Source organism: Aegilops tauschii, chromosome 5 (assembly GCF_002575655.3).
Source record: "Aegilops tauschii subsp. strangulata cultivar AL8/78 chromosome 5, Aet v6.0, whole genome shotgun sequence".
Taxonomy (NCBI): Eukaryota; Viridiplantae; Streptophyta; class Magnoliopsida; order Poales; family Poaceae; genus Aegilops; species Aegilops tauschii.
Genome location: NC_053039.3, coordinates 9,191,808 through 9,209,030, shown reverse-complemented (window position 1 = coordinate 9,209,030; position 17,223 = coordinate 9,191,808). Strand labels below are relative to the sequence as shown.

The 17,223-nt window shown below is 43.2% G+C and overlaps 1 protein-coding gene across 1 annotated transcript; it reads right to left on the bottom strand.

The window, feature by feature from the left end:
• Positions 1 to 4,682: 4,682 nt before the first annotated feature.
• Positions 4,683 to 6,602, bottom strand: LOC109742458 (uncharacterized). Its single transcript, XM_073499618.1, has 4 exons — positions 6,107 to 6,602; positions 5,343 to 5,706; positions 5,148 to 5,273; positions 4,683 to 5,062 (listed from the first exon to the last, which is right to left on the bottom strand). Exons 2-4 carry the CDS (start codon positions 5,629 to 5,631, stop codon positions 4,869 to 4,871), a joined length of 609 nt encoding a protein of 202 aa, XP_073355719.1. The 5' UTR covers positions 5,632 to 5,706; positions 6,107 to 6,602; the 3' UTR covers positions 4,683 to 4,868.
• Between the last annotated feature and the right edge of the window lie 10,621 nt (positions 6,603 to 17,223).

The window sequence follows — 17,223 nt, the reverse complement described above, 5'->3', positions numbered from 1 at the left end:
TCAGAAAAATAAAACTAATTCATTTTAAAATCTTAAAAATAGAAATAATATATCAAAAAAATCAAAAAAATAAAACTAATTCATTTGAAAATCTTAAAAATACAAATAATATATCAAAAAATTCAAAAAAATAAAACTAATTCATTTGAAAATCTTAAAAATACAAATAATATATCAAAAAATTTCAAAAAAATAAAACTAATTCATTTTAAAATCTTAAAAATACAAATAATATATCAAAAAATCCAGAAAAATAAAACTAATTCATTTTAAAAATTCAGACCGATTGTTTTGTTCTACATCCTCGATCCCTTTAAGGTTTGACAAAAGGTTTGATACATCATTCAGTTCATCGATCAAATACAAATCATCCGGATTCGCCATCATACGTCCTGCCGTGCATTTGGTATGCATATATGCACTCAGTAGCCACGGCAGGGCTGTATGATGGCGATACCGATTGTTTTGTTCTACATCCTCGATCCCTTGAAGGTTTGACAAAAGGTTTGATACATCATTCAGTTCATTGACCAAATACAAATCATCCGGATTCGCCATCGTACGTTTTAATTCACATGATCCATTCAACAAAGTTTGGTATAATAAATTATTACACATCAATTCTTCCCTTGTGTCCCTGCTTGCTTACGATTGTGCCGTATCCATGGAGCATCCTCATCATTTAACTTAATGCTTGGGTCAGTGTTCACTTTGAAGGGCGGAATTTCACCAAACATATTATAATCTTCTGACATGTCTGTCTTGTCCTCCACTCCCACGATGTTTCTTTTCCCTGAAAGAACAATGTGGCGCTTTGGATCATCGCATGATGTACTGATCGTTTTCTTATCTTTCCGTTTCCTCGGTTTGCTACTCATGTCCTTCAAATAAAAAACCTGAGCGACATCTTTGGCAAGGACGAATGGTTCGTCAAGGTAACCAAGATTGTTGAAATCCACCATTGTCATTCCGTATTGCTCGTCCACCTTTACCCCACCTCCTGTTAGCTTGAACCATTTGCACCGGAACAAAGGGACCTTAAAGGAGGGTCCATAGTCAAGTTCCCATATCTCCTCTATGTAACCATAATATGTGACCTTTTGCCCATTCTCGGTTGCTGCATCAAAGCGGACACCACTGTTTTGGTTGGTGCTCTTTTTATCTTGGGCGATGGTGTAAAATGTATTCCCATTTATCTCGTACCCTTGGAAAGTCGTTATAGTCGAAGATGGTGTCTTGGCCAACATGTACAGCTGATCTCCAACATCATTGTCATTCATTAAATGTTTTCGCAACCAACTGCCGAAAGTCTCCATGTGGGCCTTTCTAATCCAGGATTCAGGCTTCCCCGGGTTGTCCGAGCGTAAAATATTCTTGTGTTGCTCGAAGTACAGAGCCACCAAGCTGGAATTTTGCAGAACTGTGTGGTGTGCTTCAGTCATAGAATGACCGTCCATACATATCGTTGATTTCCTTCCGATCGTGCCTTTTCCACTTAGTCTCCCCTCGTGCCGCGATTGAGGAATACCAATCGGCTTAAGGTCAGGAACATAGTCAATACAGAACTCAATTACCTCCCATTTCCATAGCCCTTGACGATGCTTCCTTCTGGCCTAGCACGGTTACGAACATATTTCTTTAATACTCCCATGAACCTCTCAAAGGGGAACATATTGTGTAGAAATACAGGACCGAGAATGGAAATCTCTTCGACTAGGTGGAGTAGGAGGTGCGTCATAATATCGAAGAAGGATGGTGGGAACACCAACTCGAAACTGACAAGGCATTGGACCACATCGTTCTGTAACCGTGGTAGATCTTCTGGATTGATTACCTTCTGAGAGATTGCATTGAGGAATGCACATAGCTTCACAATGGCTACTCGAACATTTTCCGGTAGGAGCCCCCTCAAAGCAATCGGAAGCAATTGCGTCATAATCACGTGGCAGTCGTCAGACTTCAGGTTTAGGAACTTTTTGTCCGCCATGTTTATTATTCCCTTTATATTCGACGAGAAGCCAGACGGGACCTTCATACTGCTCAGGCATTCAAAAAAAATGACCTTCTCTTCTTTGGTAAGAGCGTAGCTGGCACGACCTTCAAACCATTCCGGATGCCGGTCATCTGGGTCTTTCAAAAGTTGCTGGTCCTGCCGTGCTTCCTTTGTATCATTTGTCTTCCCATACACGCCCAAGAAGCTTAGCAGGTTCACGCAAATATTCTTCGTAACATGCATCACGTCGATTGGAGAGCGGACATCTAGGACTTTCCAATATTCTAGCTCCCAAAATATAGATTTCTTCTTCCACATGGGTGCGTGCCCGTCAACTCCCCGCGGAACTGATTGTCCGCCAGGACCCTTTCCAAAGATGACTTTCAAATCCTTGACCATATCAAATATCTCAGCACCAGTACGTTCCGCAGGCTTCGGCCGGTGATCTGCCTTGCCGTTGAAATGCTTGCCTTTCTTTCTTACGTTATGATTTCGGGGAAGAAATCGACGATGACCCAGGTACACGTTCTTCTTACAATTACCCAAACGTACACTTTCAGTCTCATGTAAGCAGTGCGTGCATGCATTGTATCCCTTATTTGTCTGTCCCGAAAGGTTACTAAGAGCAGGCCAATCGTTGATGGTTACAAAAAGCAACGCTCGTAGGTCAAATTCCTCTTCTTTGTGCTCATCCCAGACACGTACACCAGGTCTGCCCCACAACTGTAAAAGTTCATCAACTAATGGCCTTAGGTACACATCGATGTCGTTGCCGGGTTGCTTTGGACCTTGGATGAGCACTGGCATCATAATGAACTTCCGCTTCATGCACAACTAAGGAGGAAGGTTGTAGATACATAGAGTCACGGGCCAGGTGCTATGGCTGGAGCTCTGCTCGCCAAAAGGATTCATGCCATCAGTACTTAGACCAAATCTTATGTTCCTTCCGTCAGCTGCAAAATCTTTGAACACTCTGTCGATCTTTCTCCATTGCGTTCCATCAGCGGGGTGTCTCAACTCCCCGTCGGACTTACGGTCCTCTTTGTGCCATCGCAACGACTTGGCATGCTTTTTGTTCCTGAACAAACGTTTCAACCGTGGTATTATAGGAGCATACCACATCACCTTGGCGGGAACCCTCTTCCTGGGTTTCTCGCCCTCAACATCGTCACCAGGGTCATCGCCTCTGATCTTATAACGCAATGCAGTGCATACAGGGCATTCATTCAAATTCTCGTATTCACCGCGGTAGAGGATGCAGTCGTTAATGCATGCATGTATCTTCAGAACCTCTAAACCTAGAGGGCAGACAACCTTCTTTGCTTCGTACGTACTGGCAGGCAACTCGTTATTCTTCGGAAACATATTCTTCAACATTTTCAGCAAATTTTCAAATGATGAGTCAGCTACACCTTCCCGTGCCTTCCATTTTAGCAAATCCAGTGTGCAGCCCAGCTTTTTCAGACTATTATCGCATCCTGGGTACAGCGACTTTTTGTGATCCTCTAACATGCGATCCAAATTCTCCCTCTCCTTGTCAGTTTCGCAGCGTCTCCGTGCATCAGCAATGGTCCGACCAAGATCATCAGCGGGCTCATCATGTGCCTCTTCTTCACCTTCACCTAACCCTTCCCCACCTTCAGCATCATCCTCCATGAAAGTATCACCGAAATGATCATGATAGTTGTCATCGATATCATCCCCTTCTTCATCTTCTTCCATTCTAACCCCTCTTTCTCCATGCTTGGTCCAACAATTATAGCTTCGCATGAAACCGTGCCGAAGCAGGTGCATGTGAACGTCGCTTGAGGAGGAGTAACCCTTCTGATTCTTACAGACAGCACATGGACAGATAATAAAACCTCGCTGCTTGTTCGCATTTGCCACTACGAGGAAATCTTTCAAACCCGTAGTGAACTCGCCGGAGAGTCGGGGACCGTACATCCATTGCCGATTCATCTGCATTATTATTATATAAAGTATATAATTAACCATCATGCATTTGTTAAACTAACTAGCTAGAAATAATACAAATTAAACAATGAACTACACACATGCATATTTTATCAATGACACATGAAAGGTTCAAGTTGCTAACCGCGATCGCGGAGGAAAAATAAATGAGAAAGCTCAAGTGTGGCTCGGACACTTCATATCATGTTTGTTTCAGGCTCTCGGGCATTTCATCGAACACCTTGTGTGCATAGGAGGAACCAAAAGCAAACCCACCACCCCCTTCTGAAAATTGTGAAGTGAGCTAAGTGAAGTGAAGTGAGCTGAGTCCTATATATAGGGATGGGCCTTTAGTCCCGGTTGGCCTGGCCAACCGCGACTAAAGGCCTTCGGGGACCTTTAGTCCCGGTTGGCCAGGCCAACCGGGACTAAAGCCCCTCCCGTCCGCCAGCTGTCGATCGAGCGCGCTGGGCCCAGATAGTTGGTCGCGGGTCTCCTCCCGAACCACGACTAAAGACCCCTTTTGTCGCGGTTCGATTGTTTTGGGGACTAATGGGGGCGTATGGAAGCCTCTTTTTCTACTAGTGATACAACCATTTTTTCCCAGTAGAGACACCAGCAAATTGGGCACAACGTTACTCTAGTGGTTACTTGATTAGACTACCCACAATGGGAGTAACATAGGTAGTAACATCACACATATCTAGATAAAATAGATGATGTGGCAAGCAATAAGTGAAGAAAGAGAGTCATGTAGTAACATAGCTAGTTACTACTAGTATGAGTAACATCACACATATCAAGACAAGATGAGTCTATAGCATAATAAATAAAGTGTTGCATGTTACCACACATATGTTACTCCCCACTATAGAGGTAGTAACATAGAGTAGTAACATGGGCATGTTACTACTCTATGTTACTACCCATTGTGGCTAGTCTTAGTACTCACTTGAGCACCCGGATGATACTGGTACCGGTCTTTGTGCCGCCAGTGGTCTTTGGCCAACGGCTTTTTGGCGCAGATTAGATGCGCGGCCATCAGAACAACGCCGGTTCCGCTTCCCTCGTCCCAATCGATCCAAAAACCGGCAGACTGCGCCAGCGGCTCGCCACCTGAGATTAACGCAGCTATGTATCAGCAAGGTTTTGCCTCTATCCTTAGCAGGAGGCGGCATATATTCAGGCAACGGGTATGTACCGAGAGAGGAGGAGAGGCGGATGATGGATCTGGCGGCGAAGAGGACGGCCTTGCTCCCGGAGTCGGGGAGAGGGACGAGCGATGTTCTGAAGTATTGGCGCGTGGGCAGCTGCTTCTCCGTGCGGCCTGGAGCAAGATCGCAAGGATGAGAAAGATAGGGACAGACACAAGAATGGGAAGTGAGGGGGAGATAACCTCGTTTATCAAGGAATTTGGTTTCGGCGCGTTGATAGGTGGCGGATATCGTTGGGTGAGCCATGCCGAAGCGGTTTTTTAGCCGGTCGGGGATGTAGGGCTCGCGGATCGGAGACGGGACCTCCAGCTCCTCCTCGTCATCATCGTCGCTATCGTCGGCGTCTTCCTCCGTGTCCAGATTCGTCTTCATCTTCTTGGCCTCCCTCTCCTCCTCCTGGTCGACGTCGTCGTCAGCGCGGGTCGTCTTGGATCGCTCCGGCGATCCGGTCACCCCCGTGTCCGCCGCCATTGAGATTTGAGAGGAGGATGCAGTAGCCGGCCGCCGCTACGTGGTGATCGATTCGATCGGGCCAACAGTTATTAGCTAGCCAAAGAAAATAAATTAGGGTGCTAGCAGGAAAATGAAACATGGTTCTGTTTTTTTTATACTACTACTAGTATATATAGAGTTCTGTTACCCGAGCGAGAATAGGGTGTACTCCCTACGTTTCTTTTTAGTTTGCATATAAGATATGGTCAAAGTTAAACTTTGTTAAGTTTGACTAAGTTTATAGAAAAATTTATCAAGATTCACAATATGATATCAATATTGTTAGATGCATCATGAAATTAATTTTCATACCATATAGCTTTAGTATTGTAGATGTTGATATTTTTTTCTAGAAAGATGGTAACACTTTACAAAGTTTTAGTTTGACCAAATCTTATATGCAGACTAAAAAAACGGAGGGAGTATTATTTGGGAATTGGGACATAGGGCTCACAGTCAAAACGGAGACGAGACCTTGAAGTCCTCATCGTCTTCCTCCGTCCCCGGATCGAGCTTCATCTTCTTGCTGCTCCTTCAGGGTCGTGGACATGGCCGCGGTGCTGGTGCGTGCGTGCTGCAGCGGCGGACGGAGGCGCTGCTTGCCTGGAGCACGATGGCCGGAGCCTGAGGCTTCTAGGGGTTTATGGTTGGGATCGACAATGGGTCAGTAGCCCACGGCCCATGTAGCTAGCAGGAGTCTAGTAATTCCATTCCGACTCTAGCGTGTCTGCACATTGACAGATCATTCCATTCTAACACTGATTCCATGGGCAGTGCGGGCACATCCAAAATTTTCCAGCTGGAAAAATTCGTCTAGTAATTCCATTCCAACACTGATTCCATGGGCAGTGCGGGCACTCTAGCGTGTCTGCACATTGACAGATCATTCCATTCCGACTCTCTGGCGTTCCGATGAACTTGATCGCGCGGATGGTGCACGTTGAATCCACCTAATCAAGAAAAGGTCGTCGTAAGAGTGCCTATACATGGATTCGAGAAGTAGAGGAAAAAGAAATTAAACTATATAGTTCAGTGTCGTCATGTCCTTTTCTCCTCGGGCCATACATGGATGTTTTTTTAGAGAAAAGGCTAGCGCCCGACTTTATAAATAAAACCACGAGTTAGAGAGAAGGTACATATCATACCCGAACACCACAAATACCCAAGTTTCGACTTCCTTACAAGGCATCGAAGCCCAAATACTGGCGCGCAGGCCACCTACCTACAACCAAAAAAACAAAGCTGGGCTAAACACTCCACTGCTGAAGGAAGGAGGTTAATTTGAAAAGACAATCAGTGGGTTTGGATGGGAACACATTGTCAATCATAAATTTGTTCCGAGTGGTCCAAAGTACCCAGGCCATGGCCGCAAATCCCACCCAAAATAAACGCCTGCTCATACCAGACAGGGATGTAGAGCAGGATCGAAGCTCAGAGAAGGAACCAGGGGCCCAGTTGACACGCAGCCAAGACCGAATAGCACTCCAGAAAAATTTGGTGAGATGACAGTTAAATAGAATGCTTGGTGTCCTCCCGAGCCCCACAAAGCTTACAGAAATATGTCTCAGGTCCATTACGCTTGCGAATTTGGTCTGCTGCAGGGAGCTTTCCACGCACGGCTTGCCACAGAAAGATTTTAATTTTCAGAGGAATCTTGGCCCGCCAAATATCATTGAACCGGGAGCAGTAGGCCATTCACTAGTTTAGAGTATAGCGACTTAACTGAAAAGCGGCCCGAAGAGGTGTGAGGCCAAGTCACCTGGTCGGCCTCCTCCGAGAGCACGGGAAAGAGTGCAACAAGTTGCTGCCACTGATTCAACTCTTCGGGAGAGAGGGAACAACGCAGATGCAGGTCCGAACCAGCTCGGGCAAGATCAGAGATAGAACTGTCAGGCAAAGAGACATACGAGAAGATGGTAGGGAACGAGAGGCAAAGAGTAAACTGAAGGCAGTAAATAAATAGTAACAAAGTACATAATATATCATATTAATTAATCACTTTAAACATATTAACACACAACAAATTTGATACCCGCGCATTTGCGTGGGCCACTCTGCTAGTTAAAAAAACCGGAAATTCAGAATGCCTACACCATTGGCAGAGCATAGACCCGCGAACAATCGCACAGGAGGTGGCGACGGCGGACGGCCGGCAACGCTCTTCACTTACTTGGGCGTTGTTTCTCTATCTAGCTTGTGCCTTACCGCCGCCACCACAGTTGACGTTGATGGTCGGGCATGTGGTGCAGTTAAAGGTCGGGCAGCACTTGCAAACCAGGCTTGGCTCACATTTCGGGCAGCAGCACGATGGGATGCACGGGCAGCAGCACGATGTGAGGCTGTCCGGGCAGCAGCACGATGGGATGCATGGGCAGCAGTTCCCCATCAGTTATCAGCTGTCTCTACGAGTTTGTTGGTGGCTTTTGTCGCTAGGAGCTAGGGTTTGCGGTCTCTCTATGTGGGTGCAGTTCGATCATTTATACAGGTCTGAGGGGTACACATGCTCATAAAGAACAAGATGATTAACAAGTATAGTCGTACCAATTAATGGAGTATATGTGCTTTTGCTAGTCAATTCAAATTAAGGACCACTGTACCGGTGAGAGAATTGGATGCAAGCCAGTGATGCAGGCAGTTCAGAAGTCACAACTTTGGCTGCGAATATAAAAAGGGCGGAACAAGTCATGTCATCATTATCGAAAGAATTGTCACTTCAAAATTTCAGAATATATGCCTAAGCTCATGCAATAGTCTGTCGATTTCCAATGATTAACTATACTACTACTACTATAAAGAAAAGTTTGCCACGACGTCATCAAAGAACGTTTGCCACGACGTCATAAAAGATGGCCGGTTGCCTAATCATAGATGGCTTTGTAGGAATATATGCCTAAGCTCATGCATGCAATGGTCTGCCATGTACATGAACGTGTGCTTGAAGCATTACATATGTACGATAGTGAAGCACTTGTGTGGTGGTGAGAGCTAGGAAGGAAGCACGTCTTGTGATAGGTGGAAACATGCTTTACTAAATTTCTAAGCAAATCTGAACTTCAAAAAAAATCTAAGCAAATCACTTGAACTACGTACAGAAGTACTTGCGTGGTAGTAAGGGCTAGCAATTGAACAATTCATTTTGTTTCCGTCGGCTAGAGAATTTGCTTCCATGTCAATCAGAGATTGTTTAGATTAGGTGAAATTTTATGTCCAGTGCACCCGTGTATTTTTTTTTGCGGCACAGTAAAATATATATTTCAAAGGACCAGAGAATTGTTTCCAATGTACCATTAAATTGCTTCCAAGGAAACAAATATGTGTTTCCAAGAAGAATTATTTTTACCATTGAAACACTGCATTGGTTTGAAACAAAATGAACTATTGCTTCCAAAGGAACTACAATATACATACAAAGAAATCAGGTTTGCTTCCATAAAACAAAATGTGACATATAAAGTTAGGTTTGTGCCATCTAGGCGCAATGCAGACACCACCGGCCGATGTTTGTCATGCTTCCTTACGATGTTGTACGTGCCTCCTTTCGATGTTGGGCATGCTTCCTTCTATCGCCACATGGTGACCGGCATCAAGAAGGAGTGGCATGAACAGATTAATGGTGTACCATTGATGCACCGTTCGCCAAGGGTATCATTGACAATTGAGTATGCCAATTGAGGAGATGAATCATAACCTAGTTCAGTTGAGGACGTGAGGCGGCCAAAGATTGTTCAACATGGGCAGCGTGGCTCCTATGGAGTACTCATGGTGGCCATGAGGCAAGATAAGATCTGCCGTGACGTTGGACTCTTGCACGCTTGCCGGTGCCACCCATGGAGTTACGATGGCTCGCTGCTTCTGTCTCATCCCCACCATCTCCAGCTAGCACTACCACCAAATGAAATAAAAAAAATTAATCACATTGAATCAGGCGAACAAATCAGTCATCAAAATTCACAACCTGCAGCCTCGTATGGCTAGTTCCCTAATTAACAAATCGAACGAATCATAAATCAAAATTCACATCCTGGAGCCTCGTATGGCTGTTTCCCTAATTAACACTTGCATTTCCCTATGAGGTCCACCGTGTATTGTCAGCCCTCTGTATGTACCGCGTATTGGCAGCCCTCTATAAAGAACTATAACATTTTAAAATATTAAAATTCAATTATACACCAATGCATAGAAGTTGTTATTAGAATCTATTGCTAAGTGGGTAATGTTTTCAGAGTCACTTATGAACATATGTATATATGTTGCGATAGACTGATGTCTCAAAATGCAACGCGTCCAGGTCCATTGGTAAACTGACTAGAAAGGGGGGTGCGGGTCTTGTTGTAGTGACGTTAAGATAACTTGCTTTAGTGGTATGCTTATGGTCGGTAAGATAACTTAGCTTAATGGTATATATGTTCAATTTTTTATTGTTTAATGGTATGCTGAATCGGCATGCAACCAACAGAGGTTATGCCCTCGCATGCCTTTTCACCTTTCTGTCAAAATCCGACAGCATAACAATGCCCTATGGCCTGGTCTTCGTCTTCATATGTATTGTATATTTTATGTGAGGTTCCGTGCACATCACATTGATTTCACTGGTTAGCTAGCTTCCTAACTCACATGTAGAACCTTTGGAACTAGTGCTACAGTAAGAAAGATTTGATGCCATGATTTCATCATGAATTATCCTTAGACTTTCATGCGAGAAGGAAAAAGTTTGAAGGTTCTCAATCACCGACCGTTTTTGCTATGGAGATTGGGGATGAGAAGGTATATATCCCCATATTAGCGTACTTAAGAAGGGAGAATAAGATCCTAGCTATCTCTGTGCAAGTTAGGTAATATACCAACATTTGTTATAAAAGCAAGATTATAAATATCTTCCTTAAAATCCATCAGTAGTCAGAAATATATCGAGGTGGCTTAGATTACCTCCACGAACTAGTACAGTTAAATCACAACTCATATCTCCATGTGACAATCCATTGAAACAACATAGCTTTAGGCCAGTTGATAGATCATAGGGCTTTGCTCCACCGTTTTGAAGTTGTAAATAATTCATATCTCACTCTCAATGCTACCAACAACTTTTTGTTTCAAAATAGTTCTCAACCTTTTTCTTGGTATTTATTTTGATCTACTCCTCCCACTAGCTACCGGAAATGGGAAGTTTAACTATGATACCAAGATTATTTTAGTGCCGCGTTCTAGTATGAAAGAAACCTTTCCTCAAATGTCTATCCTATAAAACATGTAGATTGAATACTTCCTCTGTTTCACTATATGCGCGTTAAGTCCACCACATGTGTATCACCGTAGTACAAAATCTAGAGAAACGGCCATGAGTACCTCTATGAAATACAGACTACAACTATTTTATCTATGTTAGAACATTTAAGTAGGGGCATGAAGTGAAAACTTGGCAATAACAACTTCAATTTCCACCTGAGGACAAATATTGTGAAACAGAGTCTTCTGATGTTTGGATATGTACTAGAAGCATACGCGCGCTTTGCTGCGCCGTTTTTCTCATTGGTGAGAAATTTACACATAGCGAAACAACCTTGTTGGTTGCAATATCATGTGTCGCACACATGAGGACTGTGTTTGCTAAGTTGTTGTGCTATGACGATTCGATATCAATATTTTCAGCTTTCAAGTTTACATTGGCCATGAAATGATTAGGATAATCTTTTGTGTCTCATCTATCAATGAGTGAGAATTTCCTCACCTCGTCTATAAAGTTCTCCATATTTGGAACCATAGAGTTCTTCATTATAAATTTAGTTAGATAAGTAGACTTTTCCCACATATGATCTCAGTGGCATCCTTTACTGCAAAACTCAGAAAAGCCATTGGTTACATCTATAAGTTCAGAAATTTGCATATTCCTGCTGTTCGGAAAGGGAGGAGATCAGAAAACATATGTAATGTATACAGATTCTGCAATGTGACCAACAACCAGATTTTGACTGGCAGAAACAACACGCAGTATGCCATCCATCAGGTCAATCGCATCACCATTCTTGCCCTTCACGTGCAAGACAATATCAACACCAACAACATCATTTACATAATTCTTGAGGCCTCCAATGAGATTTGCTTTCCTTTGGCTGCATAAGAAATGTATGTGCTTGTGAATAAAGACAATAATGGTTTTGTGGAATTTATATCCAAGTAATCAAACATTCAGAGTTGAGGATTGACAATAACGAAAATCTTCAGAAGGACGTGGACTTGGTATGGCATCAGAAGAACCTCTAGAATGATTGTATAGGCTCCTCCTAAGCTTGACTTGGTTGTAATTTGCCATCTTCACCAAGAACCTCATATTAACTAAGCGAGCTGCAGAAAAATTGATCCATAGTTAGCTAGTGTAATCATTATATTTACCACTTCATACTAAAAGCTAATGCAATGTACATACAAAAAAATTGAATCGATGAAAACGCCTCACAAAACAAGTGGAGTGATAAGGCAGAACGTCAACGCTTGTCACATTTTTATATCTTGAGAACAAAGCGTGCAAAATGGAAAAAACAAGGAACACTGGTCTTGTATCATCCCGACACTGGCACATTGGTTGACATAGCAGGATCATTTGTTTTGATATAAAATGAAATATATGTATATATATGCAAATATTTAATTATTCTAACGTTAAATGCATCAGTGACATATATTTAGTCTCCATGACAAATTAAATTCTCATCATTAGAACATGATTAGCTGCGATTGTTCAGTGTGTATGAAGGCAGGAAAGTAGTCACCTCATACCAACTAAAAATAAATCATTGAGATATTTCTTATATTTTTACATTGAGTTACAGTCATCTAAAATATTATGTATCATCTTACGGATAATGATCATACTTCATATTGCATACAACTCATCGTGACTCCATGATATTGAAGATTAAAAAATATGATAGTGAAATACAGGCTGGCACGCATATATAAGAGGCGTGTCCAAGGATTCAAAAAAATTCGAGGAAAATGGCAACACCAGGTTACTTCTGTACATATCAAAAACTTAATTATAACATATGCAATGCATCACCTATTTTATATATGTTGATGCTAAAATTGAAAAAAATGTAAGCCAAAAACATGGAAGACGTGCCTTAAGTATGATTGCTGACAGTGAATATCTCAGCGTTGAAACGGACACTCAGCCTAAATAACAGTTTTCCTATCTGAAATCTTCCGAGAGCTTCTCTTGTCTAGAACAGAAAACCTACAGTTTGAAAGGACATTACCATGTTTAAGCCTAGCTGGATACTCTTTTTTTTTGTTATATAGTCATGTTGTCCTTGGTCAGCTCATTTCATATATGGTGTATACAGACACAAACACCGTTTCTAACTCTTGCTTACCAAATTTATTGTTCCTTCAGTTTCCAATATTTGGCTTATTCTGTTCAGCATTAAAAAAAATCAAATGGTTCGCAATTGCTGCAAGCGTGGTGGTGGCGGAGGAAAAGTGCAGAGGTTGAAATCTGCTCTGTTAAATTATGATCTAAATTCTAATACCGTATTGGACTAGACGTAGTACATACGGTGTGGGCCTTTGCGTTTGTACCGACGCGTACGAGTACAACTCGTTTACTTGTCCTACAAGGACTCCTATGTGTTGCCCCTCATATATACCCCATGTAGTCGCACCTAAGACGGTCTGTCGTCTCGTGCTTGTAATACTCCTCCTCATAGTGATTGCGCCTTCGTGCGTCAGTGGTTTTCTCCCACAAGGGTTTCCACGTAAAATCCGTGTCTCTTTGTCTCGTTATTATCTAACATGCTCACCATACAATTGTGGGCCTGCAAGCACTAACTTCCCCCCCCCAAAAAACAACTTTGTCAAGCTCCACCACTACCCACTGGTTCAATGTACACGCTGATATGCATGACAATGGGTACTTTTGGGTCTAATCCTCCAACTGTGGCTGAGGTTGCATCGTATCAATTTGTGAGAACGAATATTGCCTTTTCTCATCAGATAGCACTATAGGAGTAGCCATGAAAGCACTAACAAATTTTCCATCAGCAAATAACACTTGAAAAAATGGGTAAAATCTCACTGTATAACTAATACATCTTGTTCACAGCCTTGGTTGTTTGGAAATTATGTTCACCTCCATAAGCAGCTAAAGAGCAAACCATCAGAGGAAGAACAGGAACTCCACCTTCAGGGAAAGAGAAGACACATCAGAAAGTCAATATGAAATCAAAAATTGATTCCTAATCGTACTCAGTTCTAAAGAAGAGAATTTGAACCTAAAGAAAGTGATGAAGGCCAACAGGCTCAGCAACATGAAAAGCATAGAAGCAATAACGGAGGACCAGCCATCAGGAGAAGGAGCTCAGCGAGAACGCACTATACACATTTAGCCGGCACCACAATTCAAAACAATGGGAGAGCCATCTGACAGTGAGGAAGCCCCAAATCTACATCGAGGGACGCTCACCAAGCCGACCGGCTGCCGGAACGAAGCAAGTAGTATGCGACATGTTGAGATGTCTCATATCAGGAGTGTTCTTCAATCCTGAGGCAGTGAAGACGATCTCCAGACTGCTCGACAATGTTATCGTACCTGTAGGTTAGTATGAATGGTGTATGATTTGGATTGATTTGGAGCTTCATTCGATCTCTGATCTGAATGTTCTATCCCTATAGACTGTAACTGAATCTGACATTCCGAAGAGGCCGCTGTGGCACGCGTACCGGGGTTCAAGGTCGCCAGCAGTCGACTGCAAGATAGAGGCCCTGCAGATCGAAAGGGGAAACGACGGGAAGGGGAGAGATGATGCCGAGAGGCTGCCGCATAGGAGCGGAGACAGTAAACACGGGAGGGTTTTCTGTGGGGCGGCCCGCAGAGCCGAGAAGGCTGGCTCGACGGCGGCGGAGGGGGCACATCCAGTTGCCCACCGGGAGGCACTTGGGTAGGAGGCGGCGGTGCAGCAGGGACACATGGCGACGGCGGTGCAGCCCCTAATCGCCTCCTCTCAAAGATCCTGAAATCGAAAGGAGAGGACATGGGGCACGCTGCTGCGTTTGACCAACTCAAGACCTCGGTTGATGTCAAAAATAAATAATCGAGACGTCGGTTGCGTTCCCCTCGCCGCGGCTTGGCCCTGACAGTCGGGGCCCACTGCGGTAAAAAAAAACGTCGAACCTCTCCCAGGCTTCCATTTCCTGGGAGATTAGTAACTGTAACGATATTGTGTGAGCTATCACAGGTATCCCTGCTCACCGCGTGAGCCTCTGCTTCGTCTACGACTGCCTTCCAAGCAAAGCACCGGCATGGCCGGCCTCTATCTCCAGCTGGATCTGAGATGTGGAGGGAGATGATGAACAGTCGGAGGACCAGTACACACATACATGAAGAAGATATTTTGGTGTCGCGAGACTCTCACTTTTCTCTTTCTATTTATCTCCTTTATAGACGGAATACATATAAGATCTAGGGTGCTACGCAGCAACCCAAAATATCTACATCTAGACTAATGGGACCCAAATCGTGTGCTACTCACAGTCTCACACCCGTGTGGAACTGACATCCGGCGTCCGACTGAGCTACCAGTCGTCATGCCCTTAGAGCATGGTTAGTAGTACAGCCAACAGCCGACTATATGATGTTGCCATCTCTCATATAGTTAACCTAATAGCCAACGTGTATAATATCTAGTTGCTAAGTAGTACTATTTTATAAATGCATGGCCTACCTTACACTCTTACAATGTTTTTTGGAGTCCGTGCTGCAGCCGGCTGTTAATCTACAGCCCGCTTCCCTTCTCTCTCATCCATCTCAGCAAAGATATAATAGTTTAATCCTTACAGCCTGCTGACTGTACCTTATTATACTTGCTCTTACCCAACCGAGGGAACACATTCAGTCAGGTTGGTCACTAGACGTGCTACCCATGCCCGAGCACCAAACTCCATCCGACTAAAGAATTCAGTCGGATTGCCTACTCCTTGTCCAACCAGAGTGAACACTGGTTTATACAACATATTGCAACAGATGGATTATACAAGATGGTGAAAAGTTGCATTTAAAGTACAAGAATTGTAACATTTGATCCTCCTCAAGTCAAACTGCACAATCTTTGTTAGAGAATAAGATAGTTTCATTGTCATCTCAATTTTTATGTAAATATATTATCTATATCTATTCTATACCTACTAATAAAAGAAATAGGTATTCTTAGTCCGTTTTGCTATTTTATAGAAAACCCCCTAATGTTTTTGACATTAAACCCGCAGTACATATCAAATGTTTTTTTTAAATACTCATACCTTCTAAACCGTAACTCCAAATTTAACATGTTATATATGAAATTTGATTAGAAAAATATGTAGAATATAAATATGATGTTATTTTACCTGTTAACAATTTAAAATATACTATTTAGCCTGCAATGTTAATCCTCACACCAACGCTTCCTCGCCTCTAGCCATCAGCAAAATATACTATCTAGGCTGCAATGTTAATCGCCACACCAACGCTTCCTCGCCTCTGGCCATCAGCCTGTCGCGTCGTTTACCATCCCCGGTGGTGGTACAATCCTCTTTCCTTCCCCCTATCTTTTCTCGGTAGGTGTGGTGCCAATATCAGCAAACGACCCAGTAGCCTACCAACGCGCCACCATCGGCCTGTTGGACGATGTGCACCACAACCTTTGTTGAGCCGCTCCTCCCTGTAGGCGGCGAGTTCTGGCCAGATCAAGATGAGCCGCAGTGCCGCATCGTCCTCCGCCGCATGAACCGGGGTCGGCCTGTTGACGATGCGCACCACAAGATCCTTGTTTTTGTCGTTTTTCTTTACTCACACGTAACAACACCCCATTCCGAACATTACATGAATAAATGCATGATCACTTGCCCATTTCTTTATACGGATTAAACCTACATGCAAGCCGTGTTGAAATATAACACCTGTAAAATCTTAAACTACACTTTTATAGGTTAAGACCATCTTTGTTTGGGCCATAACTACAAATTCTCAGATTATGTACCATTTTTTGTAAATTAAGAGAGTGATATTTTTTTCTCCCGTTGCAACGCACGGGCCTTTTTGCTAGTGTATAATCTTACAATTATTTTCAAACACAAAACTCATGTGTATGCACGCACTCACTATATTTCTTTTTGTTAAAATTAGTTTGTCTGGGTATGGCTCCCATTGCAAGTCACACATGACAATTATATTTCGTTTCTTTTATATTTCAACAGCTACATAAAGAACTATGAAGTTGATTTGCTAGTACGTTCCATGAAGGATTCCAGGTAACAACACTTGTACTTCTGTTTTTGAAGAAGTATACACAGACATTCATCACTTCTAATGAACAAAAGCAGGCCGGCTCCAACAAGACCCAAACAGTTAACCACTTAACAGCATATACATGGAAATACTACCCTAGACATGCATGCATGGTTGCATATGGGTAGATGTACGACGTCAGTTCGGAGTATGATTGCGCAGGAAGGCGATGCCCGCTACGTTTTTCCCAGGCGTCTTGTGGCCCTCTTTCAAGGCTTCTGTTCCTTCGCATCGCTGCCTCCTCCACCACAGCA

Coding starts and splice junctions, on each gene's coding strand:
- LOC109742458 (XM_073499618.1), bottom strand. CDS start 5,631: ATGGCGGCGGACACGGGGGTGACCGGATCGCCGGAGCGATCCAAGACG. Junction 5,274..5,342: donor CAAATTCCTTGATAAACGAG/GTTATCTCCCCC, acceptor ATCTTGCTCCAG/GCCGCACGGAGAAGCAGCTG. Junction 5,063..5,147: donor CCGCCTCTCCTCCTCTCTCG/GTACATACCCGT, acceptor CGTTAATCTCAG/GTGGCGAGCCGCTGGCGCAG.